Source organism: Drosophila subpulchrella, chromosome 3R (assembly GCF_014743375.2).
Source record: "Drosophila subpulchrella strain 33 F10 #4 breed RU33 chromosome 3R, RU_Dsub_v1.1 Primary Assembly, whole genome shotgun sequence".
NCBI classification, from domain to species: Eukaryota; Metazoa; Arthropoda; class Insecta; order Diptera; family Drosophilidae; genus Drosophila; species Drosophila subpulchrella.
In genome coordinates, this window is record NC_050609.1 from 4,027,462 (window position 1) to 4,052,165 (window position 24,704).

The 24,704-nt window shown below is 39.8% G+C and overlaps 3 protein-coding genes across 5 annotated transcripts in view; all 3 read right to left on the minus strand.

Moving 5' to 3' along the window:
* The window catches only part of LOC119547514 (protein timeless homolog), a 73,695-nt gene extending 51,795 nt beyond the window's left edge, over positions 1-21,900 (minus strand). Inside the window, exons 1-8 of the mRNA XM_037854411.1 lie at positions 21,710-21,900; positions 21,326-21,649; positions 17,232-17,489; positions 16,854-17,173; positions 14,686-14,871; positions 10,386-10,509; positions 9,424-9,590; positions 614-785 (exon numbers count right to left, since the gene is read on the minus strand). Coding sequence (XP_037710339.1) covers positions 614-785; positions 9,424-9,590; positions 10,386-10,509; positions 14,686-14,871; positions 16,854-17,173; positions 17,232-17,489; positions 21,326-21,649; positions 21,710-21,811 — 1,653 coding nt within the window. The 5' untranslated portion in view covers positions 21,812-21,900. The remainder of the gene's footprint in view (positions 1-613; positions 786-9,423; positions 9,591-10,385; positions 10,510-14,685; positions 14,872-16,853; positions 17,174-17,231; positions 17,490-21,325; positions 21,650-21,709) is intronic.
* On the minus strand, positions 20,491-21,301 carry LOC119547535. Its single transcript, XM_037854434.1, has one exon. The coding sequence runs from the start codon at positions 21,244-21,246 to the stop codon at positions 20,674-20,676; it is 573 nt and encodes a 190-aa protein (XP_037710362.1). The 5' UTR covers positions 21,247-21,301; the 3' UTR covers positions 20,491-20,673.
* A 1,884-nt stretch (positions 21,901-23,784) lies between the features above and the next one.
* Positions 23,785-24,286, minus strand: LOC119563009. 3 transcript variants are annotated; one of them, XM_037876200.1, is made up of 2 exons: positions 24,237-24,286; positions 23,785-24,181 (listed from the first exon to the last, which is right to left on the minus strand). In XM_037876200.1, the coding sequence occupies exons 1-2, from the start codon at positions 24,259-24,261 to the stop codon at positions 23,814-23,816; spliced, it is 393 nt and encodes a 130-aa protein (XP_037732128.1). In that variant the 5' UTR covers positions 24,262-24,286; the 3' UTR covers positions 23,785-23,813. The 3 variants fall into 3 exon arrangements, with proteins under 3 accessions (XP_037732128.1, XP_037732129.1, XP_037732127.1); XM_037876201.1 differs by having other exon boundaries at positions 23,785-24,175; positions 24,237-24,285; XM_037876199.1 differs by having other exon boundaries at positions 23,785-24,175; positions 24,225-24,273.
* Between the last annotated feature and the right edge of the window lie 418 nt (positions 24,287-24,704).

A 24,704-nucleotide genomic window follows, 5' to 3' on the forward strand; every position in this document is an offset into this window, starting at 1 on the left:
AACGGAAGCCTGGTTGACCCCCGCCAACAAAAGTTTTTCACATTTTCTGCGAGGGTGTGAGAGTGGTGGTATGTGGGTGCGTTAACTACTAAGGTCATATGCAATTGTGCACCATGAGAGTAATACGCACACGAAGAAGAAAATACACAAAAGCCCGAGTCATAAAAATTGAATAAAATAGAAACCGTCGCTGCTGCTTTTTCTGGCTTTTTTTCCTCCATATTTTCAGTCAATTAAATTTCACGATCAGGCACATAAATCTTCAACGGTCACAGCATAGACGACAATTGTTTTTCCAGTAGGGCTTTCTCTTTGCTTTGGTTTGCAATTCGTTTTAAATTTTATTGGCAATTTAGGGTATATTTTATGGCCTGGACAGCGGGTGCTGACCAGCAGGCTAAAATAAAGTTATTTAATGCGGCCATTTATTTTTAAAACATTAAACAGAATTTATACTGTGACAGTGGAGCCTCACCCTTCTGGCATGAAATTTCGATTATGCTAGTCTATTAATTTGAATTTTAATAGTTACACTCAAGGTTAAAACCTTAAAAAATGTTAAGTATTTGCGAAGTTTCAAAGAGACTTATTTAATAATTAACTTGGACCTTACCTCGGTGGGTTGTGGTGCTGTTGACGGCTTGGACTTCGTCGCCGGCTGCTTCTTCTTTCGGCCACCGCCACCACCTCGTTTTTTGTCCTGCACCACCACAGAGTCCTGGCAGAAGCGCTCCATCATTTTAATGAAAACGTTGGCCGTTTCTACCACATCGCGCAGAAAAACCCTGTGGAGTTGGAGTGTAGAGGTTAGTTAACAAAATGAAAATATATTGTAATTAAATTCTTTATTATGTGCGTGCACACGTATCCAAATTGAATTTGTTGCATGTTGGCCCAGTCGTATCTTTATGAAAAATGCATGCCACATATCTCAAAATTCAATTAAATATGGCAAATGCTTAATTTTTTCAACTCAATTTAATTGGGTCGAATTCAATTTATAAATAAATATTTATGTTCATTCAAAACCCTCAGCCATAAAAAAGTGTGGCTGTCCAGTATCGTGATCGACTCAAAATTTAAATGGTTTGGCACACTTCTATTTTAATTTGAACTGATTAACACCTATGTTTTTTAATTTCGAACAGAAAATAGACACAGCCATTAGTTGACAAAATTTTAATCAATCTTCAGCATTCAGCAAGCAATTTATGGTAAAAAATCAAAGACGAATAAAATGTTTGCAATAAATATACAATTATTATTCACACGAATAATTAAATTGCCAGGAAACAATTTATAACAGATATTTTTTGGAACAAGCAGCATCATTCAAGTAATATATTTTAACTTTACAAAATATTTATTTAATATATTTAACACACTGTGACATGTAGATAGTTTTAAAAATCTCTCCGTTACCATAATGGCTTCTAAAATATTTTGTATTTTATTGGTTTTGATACACATTTATTTAAATTTAAAAAAAAATACAAATGCCTTAAAAATGTCCTACACATACGAAGAATTTCAAAGGAATAAATCAAAGTCGAACGTCAATAAGAGACTTTTGCCCGGCCCAAAAATATTTATTGAATATCATCGAGTACATTAAAAAAGGCCAAGGGCCAAAGGCCCCGCCTACAGCCTTTCCGCCCACTCACCGGCCCCGATGAAAATCCCCCACCATGACTGACTAACCAACCCAACTCGATTCGGGCTGACTGATGATGCGGCGTTGCCTTTGCTGTCGAAGCCGATGACGCCTCCAATTAGCAAATTACCCTCAAAATGTGAAAAGGCAACCGGCGAAGAGAACAAAAAACCGGGCCAGAAGACAGCCGCCAAACTGCCAAAATCAGCTGCCGCTATGCAGAGCTAACTTCCGCTTTGTTTTTAGCCGGCCCGAACCCGAAAAATAAAAGCCAACGTCATTGTGCACGTCAATTTGTTAAAATGATTGATTGCCGTTTGAATAATGAAAATAGCGCGAGTCACTGAAAAGGACAAATCGAAACAGGCCGAGTATGCAAAGTAGACAGGCTATAATGGGATTCCCAGATATAGTAACCAATAAAAATACATGAAAATAAATACAATTGGCAGACAGCATTGAGAGTTCAGAGGTTAAATAGTTTTGTTAGAAAGTATATAGTATAAAATACCATTCAGTACAGACATTAAATTACTCAAAATTAGAAGACCGTATTATTTTATTTGTTTAAAATACCTATCTATTTTTACATAAAAAAAACATTATAGAAACCAAGCTGATTGCGTAAAGTGGACAGTTATACCTTAAATATAACATCACATCTTTAAAAGGATTTTTCAATATTTTCTAGAACAACGTGGGAGTAAAGCCTTATTCAAGTCGTTCTTTGTCCACTCTAATTGCCGGGTCCCAGGTCCATAAAAATGGCAACATTGCGTTGGCGATGAAAATGGCAAAATGTCCAAAAAGGTCGCTGGGTTGGCACCGAAATTTATGCAAATTCATTGCGAATTTTAATGCCCCGCGTGAGCTTCGCTGCAGGAGCTTCCAGCATCATCGGCATTTTCGAATGCGGTCAATGTGCCACAACGCAGCTGGCTTGGTGATCCTGGGAGCACGCGACCAGGGAAATGAATTTGTAATGAAAGTGGTTATCCGGCATTCAGTGACCGGGCCAACACGAATCGGTTGTGTAGATGCATAGACTTTTAGCCAAATTAAACAGGCAAATAATTTAAAGGCGTGGGTTTTCTATATATACAAAATCAAACGCATGTACCCACAGCTAATTGAATACAGAGATGTCATTTTGATGGACAAAACTGATTAGTGGGTGACCGGAAGGTTAGAATTTAGGTTCCTGAGAGGGTTGATTATGTATATTGGTTTATAAATAAACAATAGAATTCAACCAATAACTCATAGAAGTATCCCACGTATGATTCGGAATCCAATAACTGAAGTTATGGAGTTTAGAATTACAGTTTTTGGATCCACATTCTGAAAGCCAATTGAAATACGGAAAAATTAGATACGAAAAAGGGTTTAAATTTGGACCCTTCTTTATTAGAGAAATTTTAATGTAGAGTACTAGGGAATTCAACCACGAATTCATAGAGGTATTCCACGTCTAAATCGGGATACAACAACTCAAGTTATGAGATTTAGAAGTGCAGTTTTTGGGTTCTCACTCAGGGTGCCATTGGGAATATGAAAAAATTTGACATGAAAATGGGTTAAAATTTTGACCCTCGGTTAATAGAGAAATTTTAATGTAGAGTACTAGGGAATTCAACCACGAATTCATAAAGGTATTCCACGTCTAAATCGAGATACAACAACTCGAGTTATGAGATTTAGAAGTGCAGTTTTTGGGTTCTCATTCAGGGTGCCATTGGAAATATGAAAAAATTTGACATAAAAATGGGTTAAAATTTTGACCCTCGGTTAATAGAGAAATTTTAATGTAGAGTACTAGGGAATTCAACCACGAATTCATAGAGGTATTCCACGTCTAAATCGGGATACAACAACTCGAGTTATGAGATTTAGAAGTGCAGTTTTTGGGTTCTCATTCAGGGTGCCATTGGAAATATGAAAAAATTTGACATGAAAATGGGTTAAAGTTTTGACCCTCGGTTAATAGGGAAATTTTAATGCAGAGTACTAGGGAATTCAATCACGAATTCATAGAGGTATTCCACGTCTAAATCGGGATACAACAACTCGAGTTATGAGATTTAGAAGTGCAATTTTTGGGTTCTCACTCAGGGTGCAATAGGAAATATGAAAAAATTTGACATGAAAATGGGTTAAAATTTTGACCCTCGGTTAATAGAGAAATTTTAATGCAGAGTATTAGGGAATTCAACCACGAATTCATAGAGGTATCCCACGTCTAAATCGGAATACAATAACTCAAGTTATGTAATTACAAAATGCAGTTTTTGATTCCCATTCTAAAAGCCATTGGAAATACGGAAAACCCAACGAACTTGAATTAGTTGACAGAATGTTAAACGATGAAACTAGATCACAGATCTATCCAATAAAGTAAATCCACAACTTATGCTGCAGCCTCTGGCTTAGCCACGTGAATTATTCTACGCAATTAGGAGCCCAATAAATTACTCGTCTATAATAGAGCTAAACTATCCGGAGATTAAACAGCCGCATAAAGCAGCGATGAATAGAAGCCAGTTAGCATTTACCAGCCAATTCCAAGATATTTGGCCATTTGTATTGATCAAGAACTGTCAGCAGTGACCACAATTGACAGGAGGTTGGGTCTGGGGCATTGGCAATTGATGATAAAAGGGCTCAGTTGACTGCAAGGCTGTGGAATGGGAATGGGAATGGGAATGGTGTGTGGTGCACGTGGATTTGAAATTTGAGTGGTGCTATGTGTGTGCCTCCCTGACTCCGTGCGCCGTATCCATATCAAGGCTCCGCCTGTCTAGTTTGCGGGTGCTGTGTGGTGCACATTTGATGATAACTGAAATGTGAAATGAATCAAGCGCAGCCACGTTGACGGCGATGTTACCGCAAGGATGTCCGTGGTGGCGGCATTAACAGCAGGCATAGTGCAAAAACTGCTGGTACTGGCGGACTTTGATGGGTTCTACTATGAACAAGGGTTGCCAATCTGGCTATTTTGCCAAATTTTAGATGATTACATTTTTAAAAAGGTATGAAAATTAAAAATATTCAAAGTGGCTAGGTTTACACGACTAATTAAAAAGTAAATTACATAAATTTAATCCTTATTTCAATTTTCTAATTTCAATAATAATATAATTAAAATTGGACAACAAAAATTATTATATTTCACAAGATTTCTTTTATATATTTTAGAAATAAAATAAATCTTGAGATACTTTTCTAAAAGAGTTATGGATACAGATTGTTTTCAAAAAACAGATTATTTGCCTTTTAGCTATTTTATTATTATACAAGTTGGCAGCACTACCCTTGGTGGATGGAGATGGTGGTGATGGTGGTCCTGCTGCAGATGCAGGTGCTGGTGGCACCTGACCACAACTCCAAGTAACCGCAGCGGATAAGCGGGTGGGCGGTTTGATAGTTGCACAACATATTGCATGCCACAAACCATTTTACAAGCGGATCCAAATCGATTGCCCACCTACACCGCCCTAATGATGCGCAGGTGCAAATCGAGTCACCCCACTCCCTACTTCAACTCCCATTTACACTTATACACAGAGAGAAAAACTTATAATTTCATACCGTAATTAATTACTGTGATATTATTCTAAAAAAATGATCTACATAAGTTGGTAGGGGTTTAGTTTAAAATTTATAAGCAAACACCATTTGTTTCTATAAAAGATTATGGCATTTAATCCGAAAAAGAAGGAAAACTTTAACTTACATAATCTTTAGTTTAGAATGTTATATTTAATGGAATATCAGTAAACAAAAAATGTATTCCGAATTTTTAGATAGATTTGGAACTTAAATAAGTGTTTCCCGCAATATTATATCGAATTTATTATTTCACTTTTAAGTAACAGGAATAAAAACTAGTTCAACTTGAGACTCATTTTACAAAGTTTAATTATTCATTTACAAATTTATCAAAGAAAGATAACTATCATGTCCAACATATTTGAAAATTCTTATAAAATCCTTAAATTATTTTCAGTGCACACATACTCAATCTCAAGCACATGTGACCAACGAAGCCTGGCAGCAGGACAAAGATAAATCGTTAATAAATTATTTATAATTAATTTGTATGCACGCGGTTTTGTAACTTCTGGCTGCTTTAGCAATTGCCTGTGCTGCTGTTGTTGTTGCGCCTGATTTGATATTCGCGTTTACGCTGATTAAATGGACGCCAACAGCCACAAAATGCCAGGGAAAATGAGAGGAAGAAGTTCAAGTAGCAGCAGGTTGAGCATACAGAATTAATTAGAACACTTGGGTGTTTTCTGGGGTTGGTCAGCGCGTTCATGGGTTTGTTTTAGGGGGTCAGGGGTTGCGGATCGGAAATCGGGAACAGGGAGAGGAAGATGGAGATTGTCTTCGCGCCGAGCTTGAGCGCATGTTGAATAAATGATAAAATGTAATTGCGCCCAGACACCCACCGGCAGGCCGACTATTTGCGGGCAGTTTCCCGCGTTGTTGTTGGCATAAGACGTTTATAATGAAAATATTATTAATTATGACAGCCGCAACAACAATGACTGATGGGCCTCGATTGCGCAGGTTGGAGCTAACGCTGTCGTCCTAGCCATTTAATGGATATTTTAAGCGATTTTGAGAGTGGAATAACAAAATAATGGAAGGTTGTGAGAGAAAATATAATTCCTAATTCCTAAAATAAACTTTTCTTTGTAATCTTTTCTCTTTATTATTATTATATGATATTTTTTGAGAGCTATAATATGGTATTATTTATAAAACTACTATACTTTTGTATATCAATATGCCATAGGAATTCTATACTATAAACCCATTTTACGACAGAATATTGTCGCCAAAAAGCAGACAACACTGCGGTCAAAGTGCCTTCGAATTGGCGGAAAAGTGGGTGGCATTAATCTGAGGGTGGGCAGATAGGTGGCTTGGCCCGCTAGTCGGGGTCATAAATTATTCATCTTGACACCGAAAAATCTTTAATCTGTCAGACACTCAAAACACTGATTGCAGTTCAAAAGGCATCAGGATTTACATGATTGGGCCTGTTTAATTGAAAGCTGTTCAACTCGCTGATGACGCAACTTAATGTTTAATCGATTAAATTATATAAACCAACTATTTTCAACTCACTCCGCATTAATCATGCTCCAATTAAGCCACAGTTGCCGTTCGAGCAGCATCCCACAGCTGCAGTAACATGTGAGTATCTGTATCTATATCTGCGTTTTGTATCTGGCATCGCAACGAGTTTCCTGAACCCAGCCATCCCTCTACTCGAAAACCTCTGTCAATTTCATGTTTGCGCGCTAAATTAATTTAGTCAAAGCTTTGAAATTGCCAGTGCCCCAACTAACAGACTCTCAGACAGTCTAACTAGAGCCCGTCCAACTGGCTGATTTGATGCGTTGATAGTCGACAGTAAAACCCGACAGGCACACAACAATTTGTTTATCTGTTTATGTGTCATTCGATACAGTGGAACTTTTAAGAAATTGTGTCTCATATTTCAGGATCTAATGACAGACAAAATAAAATTCTTTGTGACTAAACTATTTTAATAATGCATGGTCCAGACCCTTGCCCTTAAATTAAAACTAAAAAAAGTTGTTTTTAATTAGTTTTTACATTCCCTTAATTCCCCAGAATATATTCGCCAAGTCATTAAATTTGTGTGATTTAAATAATAATAAAACAGATGTTCAGCTTAAAAGATTATGATTGCGGTGGACTATGATGTTTTTACTTGTTTAACAAGTATTTAAATGCCAATATATGAAACTTTAGTGAAATAAAAAACGGAAAATTATGGAAAAAAAACAATTGCCTGGTTCAAAAGCATGCATCGCATAAATAATTCAAATTAATCAAAAATTTTAAAACGCTTTCGGACAGTTTCGTTTTAGTTTTTGTGCCAATTGTTAGGTTTTGCATACACAAAACAAATCGGAGACCCCCGTTGGGTGCATTGAATAACAATATGTTCAATTCAAAATTCAACAAGGCTTATGATTTCGTTTATTTTCCGTTCATAGAGAAACGTATACTTTCTAAAAACTTTTCATGTCAACACAAAAGAATCTTATGAGCACGACTCACATAATTTAATTAAATGCAGACTGACAAGCTTAGAAACTTTTTCGACCCATAGTATATCTTTGCCACTGTCATTCGAGTCTGTGACACAGAAATACATTTTCAGGCATTTATTGCAGGTATCTCCCTCTACACAGAGCTCTTGGAGTCGAGTTTGTTTGACAGGCGAATTTGTGCAGCCATTTAGAAATATTCAAGTGGCTCTAACTCTTCATGTTCGGCACTAAAAAATTGCAATTATTTAAATGGATTGCGCAGGTGGAGACATTTTGAAAAGGGATTGCCCATACCACCATGTATTTATTTTCTTTTCAGAGGCATTTCAAAAAGCAAACACGCATTGAGAAGCGGAAATGTGTGATGATGTACTTGATGCCTATCCAATTGATGGAAATAAATGGGTTTATATTAGGTGTTTTCTGTGTCAATGAACCAAATCTGTCAGATAAACTCGATTAAATATAGGTAAAACACTGCAAGCCTGCAAGTAAATCATGAAAATCCGAGCTAAATCTGTTGAAGCTGCACTCTATTAAATGGTCTGCAGCGATTTATCAAGTATACGTAGTGTGGCACACGCTTCGATTGAAATAATCTCGATTCAGCTTTCGTCCGGAGAACGCGCTGTTAACTCGGTGCCAAGGTGCACGATTTGCTCTCAAAAAAAAACACTGAGCTCAAGGGTTGGCTTGTAGGAAATGGCATAATTTTTATACCAGAGCACGCGTACAACACATGCTTCTAAAATCAATTAAACTTCTAGCCAAACTCCCAATTCCACCTCGCGAGGAATGTGCAACTAGTTCATTTAGCGATGTCGGCTTTTAGGGGAGCACACGCATGTTGGTAGGGTAAACCACATTTAACAAACTCCATTTAGGGCCAGTGGTGGCGGCTGCTTACTAGCTAAAAAGAACTAATATGAAGCTATTTATATTGCTCAAAAATAAATAACTAAATAAAAATTGTTAACAAACATTCACTAGCTATATTTATTTAAAAGAGTCATGGCAACATATAAAAAAGCTTTAGAGTATTTTATGGATTTATAATCACATTTAATCGTGTTTAGGTTCCCTAGACATTTTAAAATAAATCCAGTAAGCAATAAAGAATTTGTCTTAAGCCCTTATGCCAGAAATGAACCAAGTGTCATAAGGCCTAATAGTTATTCTTGAGGTATTAAAGGTTTCGGCTGGGTAATTTTATGTGCAGAAACCACTACTTTGGCAGCACTGATAGGAAGCTCTGGTGACCCAGCAGACATCTGTGCAAATAGCCGAACAAACAGAGCAGGACTCAAGACAAAGGCATGCCGCCAAGACAAACAATGCCTGATTGTCGGGGCGAGAGATCCTGGCAGAAAGGGCGATATCCTGACAGCCTGCACTGCATATTTCGGTGGGGAGCAACTACACCGAGTGCTCGTAGTAATCCCATTAGAGGATGTGTGTTTGGCTTGCTTATTTGCGGATGCCACGGGGTCGTGGCCCCCGTTATCTATCAGAAATGCAGCCAGGCCGGTATGGTTTCCGAATTTCGGGTCTGGATGGTGGGGAATAATGATGGGGAATGATGGCGATGAGGGTTTTAGCATGGCCGGAAGGGCAAGTTATTTTCAATCGGAATGTATGTGCATAGTTGGAATGGTTATTCGCTCGGGTACTCACTTTGTGCTGTGCGCCTCATTGTAGTTCATTAACAAATGCAGCACTGTCTCCCGATACTCCAGGACATAGCACACGTTGTTCAATAACATATCGAAGAGGGCCCTCGCGTTGCTGTCATCCTTTAGCTTCTGCAGTGCCAGCAGGCTTTGAAGCAATTCCCGGAATGTCTTTAATTAAAAAATTGGTAAGCATTAACTTGGCAGACGTTCAAGCACTTGATTGGAAAGAGCTGCAATGGGGTTTATATGGTTTGGTGTGTGGCGCATTGTAATGAGTCTTGGATCTAGCTATTCGAAGGAGACTTCACACTTGTGTGTAATTACAAACGTTCTCCTTTGCTTGTGGCCAGTCCAAACATCTTTGATGTGAACTGAATTGATTGCTTTGACTTGGGTTTGCTTCTCTTAAATGGTAATGAAGCTATTTCTGGTCTAATCCTGTCATTACTTGAACAATTCCTTAGTTTCAGCTTGATAATCCCGAATTCCATCTCCTTATATGCAAGTACCTTTAACAAAATACTTGTACATTTATTTTGATATGCCATTTGTTAAACATTTAATTGGTGTGGCTCATGAGCTCATATCTGCAGCAGGAGGATCAAAGAAACCTTTTGTGCCAGGCGTTTTTAGCTAATCCCCGGCAAAGCTCCCTTTTCATTTGAAGTTTCTCAGTCATTCCGGCGGGCTTAAGGAATGCGTGGTGCTTGGCTAAAGTACTAGGAACGGAGCACCGAGTACCAACTACCGAGTATCCAGCCACCCAGCTTAATCCAAGGCAAACGTCGACCGGCAACAGAGTGCCCCCAAAAGTGCACTTAAAGCTCCTGAGCAAACAACAACAGACCCGCACACACTCTTCGCACTCGGCTTAGATGGCCACCAGGATCAGGATGAAGAAATGGAATGGGATGGCATGATGGCACATGACCTGGTCCTGGTACTGCAGCGGGAGTGACTTACCAAAAGGGCTACATGCAGTCGCTTGGCCCAGAGACGCGCCTGTTTCTTGTCGCTCACAATCATGTCCATGTCATGTTGCATGCGCGTCAGGACCCAGTGGAAGCATTGCACGCTCAACGATTCGCTGCGAATGAAATGGAAAAAGCCAACACGGTTACGTTACATTCAGATACACAGCTGTTTAAACTCGAGACTTAAGTATAGGAAAGAGATATACAAAACTTACACTAAAACTGTATAGTAGGAATACTACAACGTTATAATAACAAAAAAAAAGAAATATATCGCATTATTATTATAGCTATAAAACATGTTCACCAGAATCTTAAATTTATTTAATGTTCATTGTTAATAGAAATATATATTTAAAACTTCTAGATAATAAAAATGCAATGTGACATTTTTAAAATTGAAAATAAGTCCTACAGACTAAATAAACATAGTTTGCTTTTTATAACAAAAACATTTTATAAAAAACAGGGATTATTTCACTGCTTTCTTTATTATTAATATAATTTTAAAGGCCAAACCATAAAAGGATTTTATTACAAGGAGTACTTGAACTGAAATCATTTTTTAATACTTTTTTGAAGGACTATAAAACTGCAGTTTAAATATTTTTTGCTGCGTGATATTAATAGGTATACATTTTTTTATGAGTGTACCAAGCATCACATATGGTGTGAATGGTTGTGTTTGAGTGCATATTTAAGTAGTGGAATTCAGCATTAAAGTTGGCCAAAGTTGGCAGTAAGGAGCAGCCGGCAAAACAGGTAAGCAGCTTGCCGTCTGCCACTTGCAACTCGCATAGCGAAAAACTCATTAACAAAATTAATTTTTAAGTAGCGCTAGAATTGAGCGCCAGCCAGCCTAAGTTTCTCTTGCCCCCTCGTCTTCCAAAATGCGGGGACCAGTGGGCGTTGACATGCCGCACGTTTTCCGGTTGCCACCAAACCACCCAGCCACCCACCACTCACCACCTAACAGGCACCACCCAAACTAAACCATCCACTTCCGGTGGCTGCAGCATTTGCCTGCAACTTGGCTAAATTAGCAGCGCTACGTCTGCTGCGACCACCATTAAAGTTCTGCGACAACGTCGAGAGCATTTGAAGAGGCATTAAAAACAAATTAATTACAGATGTGCGGCAGCAGCAGCGGCAGCCATAAGAACCTAAATAAATAAATTATAAAATCAATAAAAGTGCAATGAGCAGCCCAACGATAATGTGGTAAAGGGAACGAGCGGAAAACGCTTTGATTGATGTTCAAACTTTTATTGCAAAATTGTAAAAAGCAAGCAAACTAATTGAGATTTTTACTGCGTGCATTTACTCAAAACAAGTTAGCAAAATAAAAGTTTTAAGAGCAATATAGTAAAGTAGTTAAATAAAATGGCTGATCTACTTTTTGTTCAAATAGCTTTAATAATTTTGTTAACCCTTATTAGTTTGAAGATTCTACGATAAGCTTTTAAAAGTTTTTCAAGGAGGCACATAATCTGATTGTTTTTATTTTCATCAATTGAATGTGTGCCATAAAAGTGAACCGTGTATTTTTGCAAAAACCTGATCATTTTCAGACTTCAGCGATTGATTTCTGTATCAACGCTTTGTACGTGTACTCGCATAAACAAAATGACAAACTCAATTTCACTTTTTTTCGGGTTGCTGGTTGGAAAAGTTTGCCCATCTGAAAGCCCATACATTACAGCAATGCCATGCTTTATATAGTGCAAAATCAGTAGAAAATGGCAGACGATAAAGAAAGTTCAGGGCGGGGCGGGGCGAGCGTCAAATTGCATTTGAGGAAATAAACAGAAAGTTTTATGGTTGGCGAGTATATATACTATATATAGATGCGTACTCTATATATACATATATATTCAGAGAAAAATGAGACAAAAAAGTCTGATAAAAGGCAGAGGGACATTGCTGAAAATGAAAAACAGGAGCTGGAGCAGGAGCTGCAGAAGCTGAAGCAACCAACTTAGAATAGTGCGAGGGAGTCGCCTACAACCGGGAAAAGGGGAAAAACGGGTCTGGGAAAACTTTGCGCCAACGGAATGACAACATTTTTGCAAAGCTTCATTGTTGTCATTCAGAAACTAATTTGAAAGTAACCAAAACAATTTTAAAGAAATTTCCCACCACACAGTCGGCGAAAGGGACCAAAAAGGGAGCCGGATCCGGATCCCGACTCCGAGAAGGAGGAGCAACGTCAGCCGGATGACAACATAAAGAACGCAAAATTTTATTAACAGCATGCTGGACAAGGACGAAAACAACAACAAGTACAGCTGAAATACCGACAGGGGGCAAAATATATACACTGAACGATAGAATAAAAAAATATAGTTGAAAAAAAAGTAGATACAATATATTTTAGTTTTTGTATTTTAGAAAATTATATATAATATATAACTAAAGGATTAAAAGGACTCCATTGTGACTAAGAACTTCGAAAGACCCTATTTCAAACTTTTCTTATAAGGTAGAATAGTTGAAATGGCATTACCACCACGTTTCCATAATGATTAATAACTAATAATATTTTTTAAATAGTTTCATTATTTACAGTTACATAAATGTATAATTTAAAACATATATTTTTTAAGTGTCTCAAAATCGCGGTATCGGTACGGTTTGTTTGACAACTTTGGCCAAGAATATCATGGGGCATGTTGTGCAGTCCAACGTAGAACTGAGTAGCCTTTCAGTAGTTGTAAAGTGGAGAGGCCAAGTGCCGTGGGTCAACAATTGGCTTGGTGACTTTGATTTGTGCATGTGATTGTTGTCCGCTGCCAAAAAGTAATGCAATAAAACTCTAGTGACGAAGCTCTGATGATGACATACAAATTGTATTCTGACCGCAGACAAAAATTCTAGGGTCCAAAGCAAGAGAATCACTTCACATTTCGCATTGACACTCTGCTTGACCAATTTCGGGAAAAGTGCTAAAGGCAAAAGTGCGAAATTGTCATCATACTAAAGTTTATTTGCTGCGCACTTTCCCCCTTTTGTTGAAAATAGGGGAAAGAAGCCAGCAAATGGAAACCATTGAAAATAACCCTATAACAGCTCCCTACGCTTCTCGCCTCAACAGTTCAGATGATGGATTACGCTTTCGACAGATAACAAATAAGTATTCGAAGCTTATTCGCTGGCGAAAACATTTCAACGAAATCAATTTTAAGTTTATTGAAAGTGGTTGCAGAAAGGGTCTGAAAATGAAATAAAATCTTTTTAAAGAAATTTAATACATTAGAACAGTGAACTTTAATGAACAATCAATTGTTTAAGGTTTTCTAAAACCTAATTTATTAATATAAGAAATAATCAACTCATTGACAACCGCATTGAAACAATTTTTCCAAAAACAATGCCATTGTGCTATCAAATCAAAAAGCTCACCCCACAATAAATGTGTATAATCAAAAATTGCGTGAGATGCAACATACATCTTTAAAGCATGGATTGCCATTAAATTCAATTAAATCTGATTAAACATGTGTTAAATACTTAAGCATTTAATACATTAAACAGGTAGCCACTTGTTTAATTTCTCATAGTTCTTCCCCGGATGGCTTAAGCTACTGCGATTTAAATTCCAACACCCGATTTTGCTTCCATGAGCAAAAATATCCAAAGTCAGAGTGGCCATTGAAATAAAAGTTTGGCAGAATTCCCATCATTTGAAGAGTGTTGCGAAGTAATTTGATTAAAAGCCTTGATGGAGGCGGTTTGGGAGAGTAGCTTGTGCGTTTAGGATTTGCATATCTGCTGACTTGGCCAGAGGACGAGGTCAGCGTTTCATTAGCTATTGAAAGCAGAGCTCGTTCATCAGCAGCAGCATCATATCACTTGTGAAAACTCGACTGGATCTCCATTAAAACTTGTAGGCAATTAATTTGAACACTTTGGGCAACCAGTCGCATATCGGGGGCAAGTCATGCTCATACCAGAAATCATATCTTATCAGTGATGCCAAACTATCATATAAACAGAGGGAATTATCGGTTGAAAAAAATAAGAACAATTCTATTTATATAAATATACAAGATCAGTAACAGCATTTATCATACCAGTGATCCTAACTTAAAACCTTCTTCTAAACAGTTCTGAAAACTCTTAAGATTTTTAGTTCTAACCTTTTATAGTACTTAAACAAATCACATATTAAAAACAATATACAAATTGGTGATATCATAAGTGAAAAACCCACAACTACCTTTTCTGTCGACCACATCCGTTTGATAAAATACGCAGCTCTGTTGCAAACCCAATTGTGTGGCACTCACCTGACTAACTGCAATTGTAGACCACTCAAACGATTGAACTCCATGAAAAATCGTATGGCCCACAATAGATAGGAGTCATCGTGACTCGAAGAGCCGGCATTGCGTTCCAGGACTCGACGCACCTGCCTCACCAGCGTGTTGTAAGCGGAGCGCAGCACCTCGATGCAGTATTCGCGCAGGCACAGTCTGCAAAAGCCAGGAAAAGTACGTGAAAAAAATGTGAGGGAAATCCAAAAGCTAAAACGGTTGCAGGGCGAGATAGAAAGAAAGACATGAAAAATGGTTATACCACAATAATATTGATTGAAAGCGAACGCCCTCTATCAGTTTATATAACAAATGCGGACTCTGCAACGGCATTTGGCAGCGCTGATGCAATAAATTTCGCCTGGCCAATTTATTTGTGCAAAGCTGGCTAAAAGATGCAACCAACCAGCCAGGCCAGCCCAGCCCACCCATCCCCAATCCTTTCGAGCGGAGAGCAATCTCTGCCAGCAGGCGAAACACAAATCCAACGCATCGATGCCGACGCGGATTAATTTATGCCAAAAAGGAGGCGAAACAGAAAAAATTGGCATACCCAACACCCCCTTGTCGGCTTATTGCAACATGCACTTGTGGTTGGTTGGCTAACAAATTGTTGGGGTGCACGGTGCTCCAACACGTGACATTGATGAACTTTCGCCTTTTCCGCCTACGTGCCTCGCCGGCCTTTTGACTTGGCCATTCGTTTGCGGTCGAATGGGACATTTGGAGTTGTCTAATCACAGCCACCGGCGTCGCCTCGGTCACATTTGTTCTGCTCCATCAATTTATGGGCGCCTAAAGATTTGGCCAACCGACCGGGGCTAAGCATCTTGCCCCATAAACCAGGCCAAACTCTCTGGCCGACTAACAAGAAAAAATGCTGCCAGCCCGTTCGAAATCGCAGCGGCAAATGGGGGAAAAACCTTTTGAGGATTTTACTTGAAAATTGCATGCCTCGCCGGGCCAGAGATCCCAAAGTCGATGCCGATGGCAATGGCGATGCAGAAAATGCCGATGGCGCCGCCAAGTTGCTGCTGCAGTTTTATCTCTGTACGGGTTTTTATGCTCCGTGCCACAAATTGAGGAAAAACCCAGGGCTTCACAGGCGAACTACGAACACCCTGAGGGTTGAAAAAAAATGTGTCACATTGACTATTAAAAACGTTTGTATAAAACATAGAACTAATTGAGGAATATATATGGTTGTAAGTGCCCTGTAAAGGTCATACAACTTAAGATTAACCTTTCTCTTTTACTTCATTTGTCTTTTAAATTATAATACTAGGTCCAAAAACATAAAGCTACTTATTGGAATTCAATAAGAGTGTTAAAAATGTATAAAATGGTATAAGAACAGTCTTGAAAAATACTATACGATTAAAATTCATTAAAAATATAAAACACAACTGATACTGTACTATATAGTGGCCAAAAGCAGTGTTTAAATAATATTGATTTATAAACATTTAGGAGGCGAAACGATTTGAAAAACAGAAGGGATGTAGGGTATGTTTTTCTGTTACCAAAAAAAAAGCTGGGATGCGGCGAATGCATTTACTGTAACTGTTCAAGAAGGCTCGGATAGCGGCATCCGGGCATCTTGGCCTGCGGGCGCAGAGGCAGAGCCTTTAAGTAGTTTGTTGGTTAGCGGAGAAGCATAAAATAGCTGCACCTGGTGGCCATTAGGGGGAGCGGGGACAGGGGCGCTCGGCGCCAAGATATTGTTTAGCCCGGCCAAGTCAGGCGGAACTCGAGAGCCTGGGAGCCAATATCGTTTGTGCGATTCTATAAAACAGCAGGAATTACAGGCAGTTGGGACGGGTGAAATCAGGGGGGCGAAGCGAAAGGGCCAAAAGGAAATGGCTTCATTTATTATTGAATATTATTTTATACGCTCGCTCGGCTGCTCACTCGCTCCGGTCCAATCTCTCGGTTACGGCTGTCCTGGCAGCGTAAAATCGAAAATCAATGGCCGGGATGTGGCCCGCAGTCGGTTGGTGGCCATAGTGGCCATAACAATTCCGATGCTAATGGCCACACCAGCAGCCACACAATAGGCACCGAGCCCAGAGTGCCAAAGTGCAGGAAGTGGCCACAGACAAATGGATATGGGAGTGGGATACGACGACCCGGTGACTCACCTCACGGTGAACGCACTGCGGCGGGTCACCTGCGCCTCCTCCTGGATGTGGCGATGCGAGCGCTTCTGGTGCTCCTTCTCCCGGTCGAAGTCGATCGAGGTGACCCGCTCCAGGGCCTGGTGGCATATCACATCCCTATCCGAGACAGATTTCATGTTCCTAATGACATAGGTGCCACCAAAGCGGGAATGCCGCCCTGGAGGTGGACGTGCCTGGCGGCGGGCACGCTCCCGGCGTCGTGCCGCCAGCAGTTCCTGCTGATCCCGCTGCTTCTCGCTGAGACTGCGCTGCAGGGAGGCATCCGCCAGGGACTCGGCACTCTAAAAATACATAAAATTTAAAATATAATTTATTTAAAATGTATTTATTTAAACATACCTGTTCCCTAAAAAGCAGGCACACAATCTCCAGTCCGTGCAGATGGAACTGCTCCTCATCCGGCGAGGAGATCACAAAAAGCACCAGGTCCAACATTCCCGTTTGGTGCAATGCCCAAATGACCTGATCATGCAGACTGGCATCGTTGTCCGCCCGGCACTCGGCTTCGGGATTTGCTGGCACCTGCAGGACATTCCTCACAAGCACCAGGATGCGCTCAATCAGCAGATTCTGCTCTTCGCTGCGAATTGCAAAGGCCTGGGAAGAAAGAAAGCCGAATGCCATGTCAGTAAGTGAATGTAATAAAACGCTGCAGCAAATCCCAGTCTAAAAATCTAAGCACCAAATCCCGCGAGTCAAGTTAAAATAATCAAATGAAATTAAATTAAATTAAATTGCAAATTTATGTAGCTCGACTGTAAAACGGAAGCCCCCCGACTCAAGGCAAGACAAGCGATGGGACCACAACAAAGTCAAGTTGAAATCAATTTGAGCAGGGTGTGGGCGATAAGAGGAAGTGGCTGGGTGGGCGTATGGTCGGATGGGCGGATGGGCTCCCAGGGTTAGGGTTGGGCGCCTTTGGGGGTTCCAGGGGAGCAGCAGGACATTACAGTTGCTGCTGTGAGCTTAAAAATAAATACAACTAATGCGGCTTTTGTGCCTACAAGCCAGCTGCGACTCCTCCACCCGGACATGGACACCCACACCGACATTCAACCACTCCAGCCATGTGCCAGGAACTCGGGGCTCCAGACCTCAGGACCCCGAGAGCCCATCTCAAAGGCAAAGTTAATAATGACTTCCGTTTTTGGTTTCCCTACGCAACAAAAACAACACCAAGGGCCAGGGGGCGGCGGCTCATTCAAAACTGAAAGCTTTCCTTCGGATCGGAGAAAGTGGAGGAAAGGGCAGGAGCTCCTCCTACTCCCGCCTGTCCACTTGGCTGCTCGCCGCGCATACATCAAAGCGTGTAAGTCGGCGCGACGCAAATAAAGAAGTAAAGCATAAAAAGTCAGACGCCACGATACACTTGAAACAATTTTAGCGAATTCTATTTATACAAATTCAACAAAAGAATTAGATAATCAATTGAATACAGCCTTTTAAAGTCAAGTCGATATGAAAAACAAGTATCTATTTATTGTCATAATAACAAAATAAGTCAATAAGCTCAATAAACTAAACATATTAAGTCTTTTGTAGTTAAGGCTTAATTTTAAAAATATTCTTTTCTACAAATGCAATTGCTTTATAAAAATATATCTAGATACATATGTATATTTTATTATTACAGAACTCCTTTTTTTGGCTGTTTTTAAAAGAAAATGTAGCAATCATAATGCAATAATGGGTTTTTAATCTCAAATACAAAGAACTCTTGTTGCAGAATTTTTAATAAATAATTTAGTTATAAATTTATGATTTTTTGAGTGCAGTAACTAGGAGGAGGGGAGGATCCGCTAGAGGCAACAGCGGAAAAATCCTCGTACACATTCATTATCAACGACAACAGCCGCACAGCAACAAGAACAAATAGAAAGCGTCCATATAGAAATCCGCCTGCATTTAACCTAACAAAAAACAGAGAACCGGGGAAAACGGCACAAATAAAAGGAAAAGAGCTCCCTAAAAAATGGAAATGTAAAGAAATCCTCGGGCGACTCTTTGGCAACGCAGTGCCATGAAAATCCTTTGGAATTGCTCCCCGGAGTGTTATGAATGTCGATTCAATCGGCTTTAAATGAATTTATTTCGTTGTGCTAGGCGATGGGTGGTTGTGGAGTCTAGGAACTCTGGCGGATGGCTTCGCTCTCTCATCTCTGAGATTTACGTTTTCACTTTCCGGTTACCAGGACTTAACTTAGGATAATTGTTGGGAACATTTATCCTCCATTTGGTTTGGGTTGGTCGCTGTGAAAAATATAGTTGGAGCCACAGACAAACAACTTTTCTATTCAATGTAAATTTTCAGTTACATATTTATGGCAATCCAGCCAGAGCTCATCCATAAATTGTACAAAATATGAAGGGATTCTGTTTTTATTTGAAATTTTTGTTGGTGCCCGCAGCTTATTTCGAGATTTTCTAACCATCCACTTTTAATTGTGAGCCGCGGAGGCAATAATGTTCCCATATACCCTTAATTTTTAGGAAATTACAAAAAAAAATATAAAACAAATAATATTCAAAAATACTATTATGGGTTCAGGATTATGATTATGATATCATAGTATAATATTCGGATAAACTAGTTACTAGTTACCAAATGAATGCAAATGACTATTTACCATTTTGTAAGGGTATTCAATCATCGCTTTTGCTTTGCTTTTTTTTTAAATCTAACAACTAGCAATTGAAAGGTTCTAAAAACGCAGACTGCTCCCTACACACACTCCCCTCGATGGACAATCATCGTTCCTGGGGTTTTGCTTTTGTGGTTTCAACAATGTCTCGACCCACCGATGTTGGTTCAATTCTATTCGGTTTGGTTTAGATTTTTTTTTGGGCCTGGTGCCGACACAACTCTGTGGATTCGTCTAGGCCAGAATGAAATTCCTGTTCCCAACTGTGACGCGTTTGATTTGAAGGTGCCTTGTAGTCATTGGCTCGACAGAAAAACTCCCCAACCGCAAACTTGTCGTGGGTGTTGATTAAATCGACTTGTTGCGGCTTTTTCTTGAACGTCGTTGAGCGTCGAGTAAAAGACGGGAACCCTTTAGAGATTTGATTTCATATTGTGAGATATTTTAAATTAAATTCCCACAAAGGAGGAGAACCACTCTTTAGCAGCTCAACTTGGGCGAATAAAAGAAAAAAGGGTGCTGGGCACAAATAAAGAAGATAAAAGTGAGCAGATATGAAGTTCAAATTAGTTATGAACCCACAAAGGAGACGAGCTGAGTCATAAAGCCAGATCTGGCCAAAACAAACTTCAAGTGGGCTGAGCAATGTGAAAAACATTTTCTCTCCCCATGAAAACTTGACTGCTGCCAGCTGCAAGGGCCATTAAAAGTTTTGCGTACCCGCTTGCCCATTAATACATAGATTAAAAAGATTACAGGAATAGTTGCACAAATGCCCGAACGATAATTGCCTGGGCTTTAGAACAGGAGACCGGCCCACTGGGGTGGGTTAAATTATGAGGATAAAAGGAAATTCAGGGATGAAAAAATCGTAAAAATTTGTTGTTCACAGAAATATTCTAGCGTAGAAGGAATCTTTGACGATATTATTTTTGTATATAATATATACTATATATTTCATATAATTTTTAACAGTCTGAGCGTATCTGGTACACTGTGCCACCGTAGCAAAATCGAACTAACCACTAATGTGGAGCGGGCGGCTTTAAAAAAGCATTCAACGTGTAACAGAATAGAAAAATACGAAATTCGCTTCAATGGGTTTGGAATTTGGAAAACGCGTAAAGTTCAGCAGCCAGCTAAATGCCATTCTGGTACATGACGAATAGGAACAGCATGATGATGTAGGTTAGCGCGCGCTGGAAGAGCATGGGGTCCAAGTACTTGCGCCGGGTGGGATGACAGGACAGCTGGCGCAGCATCTGGGGCGGCAGGGGCCTGATCCTTGGCATTGCCTCCGGCGGATATTCGATGTAGCCTCGCATGAACATGCTCGCCTCGGGCAGAATGGCCAACTCCCTGACGTATTCGCTGCTCATGACCATCCGGCGACGATGCTCATGGATGGACCGGCAAGAAAGCGAGCGGTCCAGTGTCTTCGAGTGACGCACGGTGATGAGCGTGTTCTCGCCGACCCGGGATTGGCAATAGGGGCACTTGGCCCGGGCACCCTGGGTGTTCATCCAGTCGCGGATGCACTTGGCGCAGAAGTGGTGGCCACAGAAGCTCACCCTGGGAATGTGGGCCGTGCGCATGCACACCAGACAGGTGAAATAGCTGTTGTGATCCTTCGCCGACCTCTCACCATCGTCGCTGTCCCCGCTGCTGTCTTTTTGATTCGATTTGTCTTCCGCACGATTGACTTGAGCCATGATTTGTCTATGTCACGTCTTTGCAGTCCGAGTGTCAGAATGAAGTGGGTTTTACTTAGTGTCTACAACTAGAACTCACTATTTCCAGGGCCTGCTTGAGTTTCTCGAACAGGGAGTTCCAGATTTTGTCCCTGGCAAAGGCTGCTTTGTAGCCCTGCAGAATGTCGATGAGCTCCATGAACACTTTGCGGCCATGATTGTCCTTGGGAGCCCCATCTCGGTAGAGCAGAAGTGTAGGGTTGGTCAGGATGACCAGCAGGCGGATCAGCAAGTCGGACAGCTCCTCGTGATGCACATAGTCCGGCAGCATGTAAACCAAGTCCGTTTGGAGCACCTTGGATCTGCCCAAGTGACGGCGGTACTCGTGGTTGTCCAGATCGCGACGCAGGATCCAAATCAAGTGCTGGAAAATCAGTAGTATATAAGATTTAAGGGATTTTTGGTAAGTAAATAAAGGATTTACCTTGAGACCCTCGGCGGCATCGGGTTCCGCCTGATATTTCTGGCCATCGCTGTAACCCAAGGCCGCACAGGTGGCATCGATGTCCGCCAGCAACACAGACATCTCGAAATGCACTTATCACTTATTTGTTTACACCAAAATACAATAATTTTACTCCGCGATATAAACAAACAAATTTTGCACAATGCTTTTTGCATGAAAAGCGCGCGAAACTGATCAGCTGTTTGCAACAGCTGAGCGATCACTTATCGGTTCGGCACCAAACTAAGACTTAGCAGTGACACAACCCACTTAAGTGATATGCAAATCGATAATACCATTTAAGGTTATCGATCATTTTAGACCTCAATTGTCTTTTAGTACCTTTTTTAACGGAGACTCAAATTTGAATTTAAATAGAAGTTATCCATAACCCTTTATGGCTCCCCAAAATGTTTTAATCCCAATGAATCGAAATGTATATTTACTGAATTTAAGAACTACATTTAAATATGACAGCTTTATACTTATTATGCTAAAGCGAACATTCTATGGCATTTAAAAATGCAACATACATATACTTTCCAAATGTTTTCTCTTCTCAAATAATCTATATATACTTTAGCATAAAATACTTTTCCAGTGCGTATGTAAACTCATTCGTTTCCATTTTAAATCGATTTAAATCGAAATTATTTGCTTGCACAATTTGCCCACGCCCACGCAGAGCGTTTTATTTGGTAAGCTGGGGATATAAGATCCTTGAAGAAAGCAAGAGGAAGTGCCTTTTGTGTGTGCTTGTCTCCCAGTGCGGTAAATTTAAATCTTTTCACCATTTTCATTAGTCATTGGAGCAGGAAATTGCTGAGGCCAGACCATATGAGTCATGCAAATAGCCTTGGTCAGGATTGTTCAGTATGCAGCCGCTCTAATCACCCGGACACATTAAAAACCGAAAGCAAAAGAAAAGGCGAAATTAAAAGCAAACATCGTGGCTGCCGACCAGGATATATTTACCTATGATATGAACAAATACGACGAGCAAACTTTTCCCAGGAAGGATGGAAAACTTGGGGGCCAGTACCTGCTCTGCCCGCCCTGGAGCGCTTCACTTGCTCTCTTGCCTCCGCCTCCGCTGTCATTTCCCTTGGCCGAAGAAGTTGAATTTAATTAACTAAGTAAATGCCCAGACATGGGCTTGCTTATTTATCAAACTTCTCAGGACTGCGATGATGGGCAACTAGTGCACTGCTAGAAAATCAAACAAGTAAGCCATTACTTTTCATGATTTCTCAAATTAGGAAGACCCCGAAATTCTTTAATCACCTTTTTAATCCATCTTTCGGAAGCTTGCTTACTTTTTAAATTGTTTAGAGATGAGGGGCTTCTTTTTGATTTTCGGTTTTTAAAATAACATTTTAAAATAGGCTACTGAAAGATATATTTTTCATATAAGTCAAACACTTTCTTAATTGATAAATACTTAGCTATTCGAAAATACAAATAGGTTATGCGTAGTTCTAAATTAAATTCAAATTTAACTTTCGCAATATTTTCCCGCAGTGTAAGACTTGAGCTAACTACAACAACTTGCTGACCAAATAAGCAGAGCACGTCAAAGAGCCCAAGTTGTCGTAGAGCTCGGGGGACCGCTCAGTGACTGAATGACTGACTGACTGACGACTGGGCGAAGGACACTATGCAAACCTGATTATAATGTGTCAAATCCATTATGTGCTGTCAGGCTTTTAGGCACAAAAAGCGCTCCCCTTCCCCATGATTTTCCAGGGGTCACCGAACGAATTTCTCAACTTTCGAGGCAACTTTGGCCCCGTCAGGTTTTGTTGGCCAGACAAAGTTAATTATAATTCTGGGCCTCAGTTAAGCTGTCGAGTGCCGTAGGCCCAATTAAATGCAGCGCCACAGAATTTACTGAAATCGAAATTCATATTCAACATATTTTCAAATGGTCTCTACAAGAACTAAATTAATTGTATTTGATTGCCCTCATAACCCAAGGGAACTCCACAGGGGTTTCATTTAGATGAAAATTTCAAACACCTCTGAAAAATTAGAAAATAGTTTGTGTATTATAATTAGTTAAAGAATCTAATTTTAATTGAGGTCAAAAATATTTAGTATTGTCCTGGCCTTCGGGTACTTCAATTTCGTTATGGCGTTGATTCTTCACAAACTGGCCATTGAAATTGAAGTCAAAAGGATATTCGGCCATATGCTTCCATGTTTGAGGAATGGCAGGATGGGCCTGGTATATCCAGAAACAGCAATAGTTTTCAATCATTCTTCCTGTCCTGTTTTTTTCACTAGGCAAAGTTAGCTCTTGACGAGTCCTTCCCTGAATGCGCTTCAGCCGAACAGGACCCAAGATATCCTTGCTTTCACGTAGTGTGGTTATTTCCTCAGGGATTTCGAAGTCATCCAGGGCTTCCAGGGGATAAGTGATGTGCGGCAGAAAAACACATGCCACTATAACTAAATTATTCCAAATTGGTGCTCGAACAAAATGATAAATTACCTCCTTGCTTACCAAATCCTAAAAAATGTCTTTTCATATCGAGCGTCTGTTCAATGTGAAGTCTTTATTTTGAATAATAAATAGTATGATGAAGATAAAAGTTGACTATGAAACGCTTAATTAAACGTGAAATTACAATTATTTCATTCGAAACATGTAAAATTTACAATACATTACATACTAAGTGTTAGAAGCTTTAAATGAAAAGGTGTTTTACATATATTGTATTTTGAAAGAAATTTATAAATGGTTCAATTTTTTTTTAAATAGATAGAAAAAGCTTTTCGGAAGTAAAATATATTCTTTGTAATTTAACTTATATCAAATGGGCATTATAATTTAACTGAAACAGATTTATTCATATACTTATACATTTTTTAAGTTACAGCTGAAATAAATGGCCAACGAGGCAGGGAGAGAATAAATGTTTTGAAACACCACCTGGCCATTCAGTCCCCAAAAAAGTGTTCCACTAGGAGC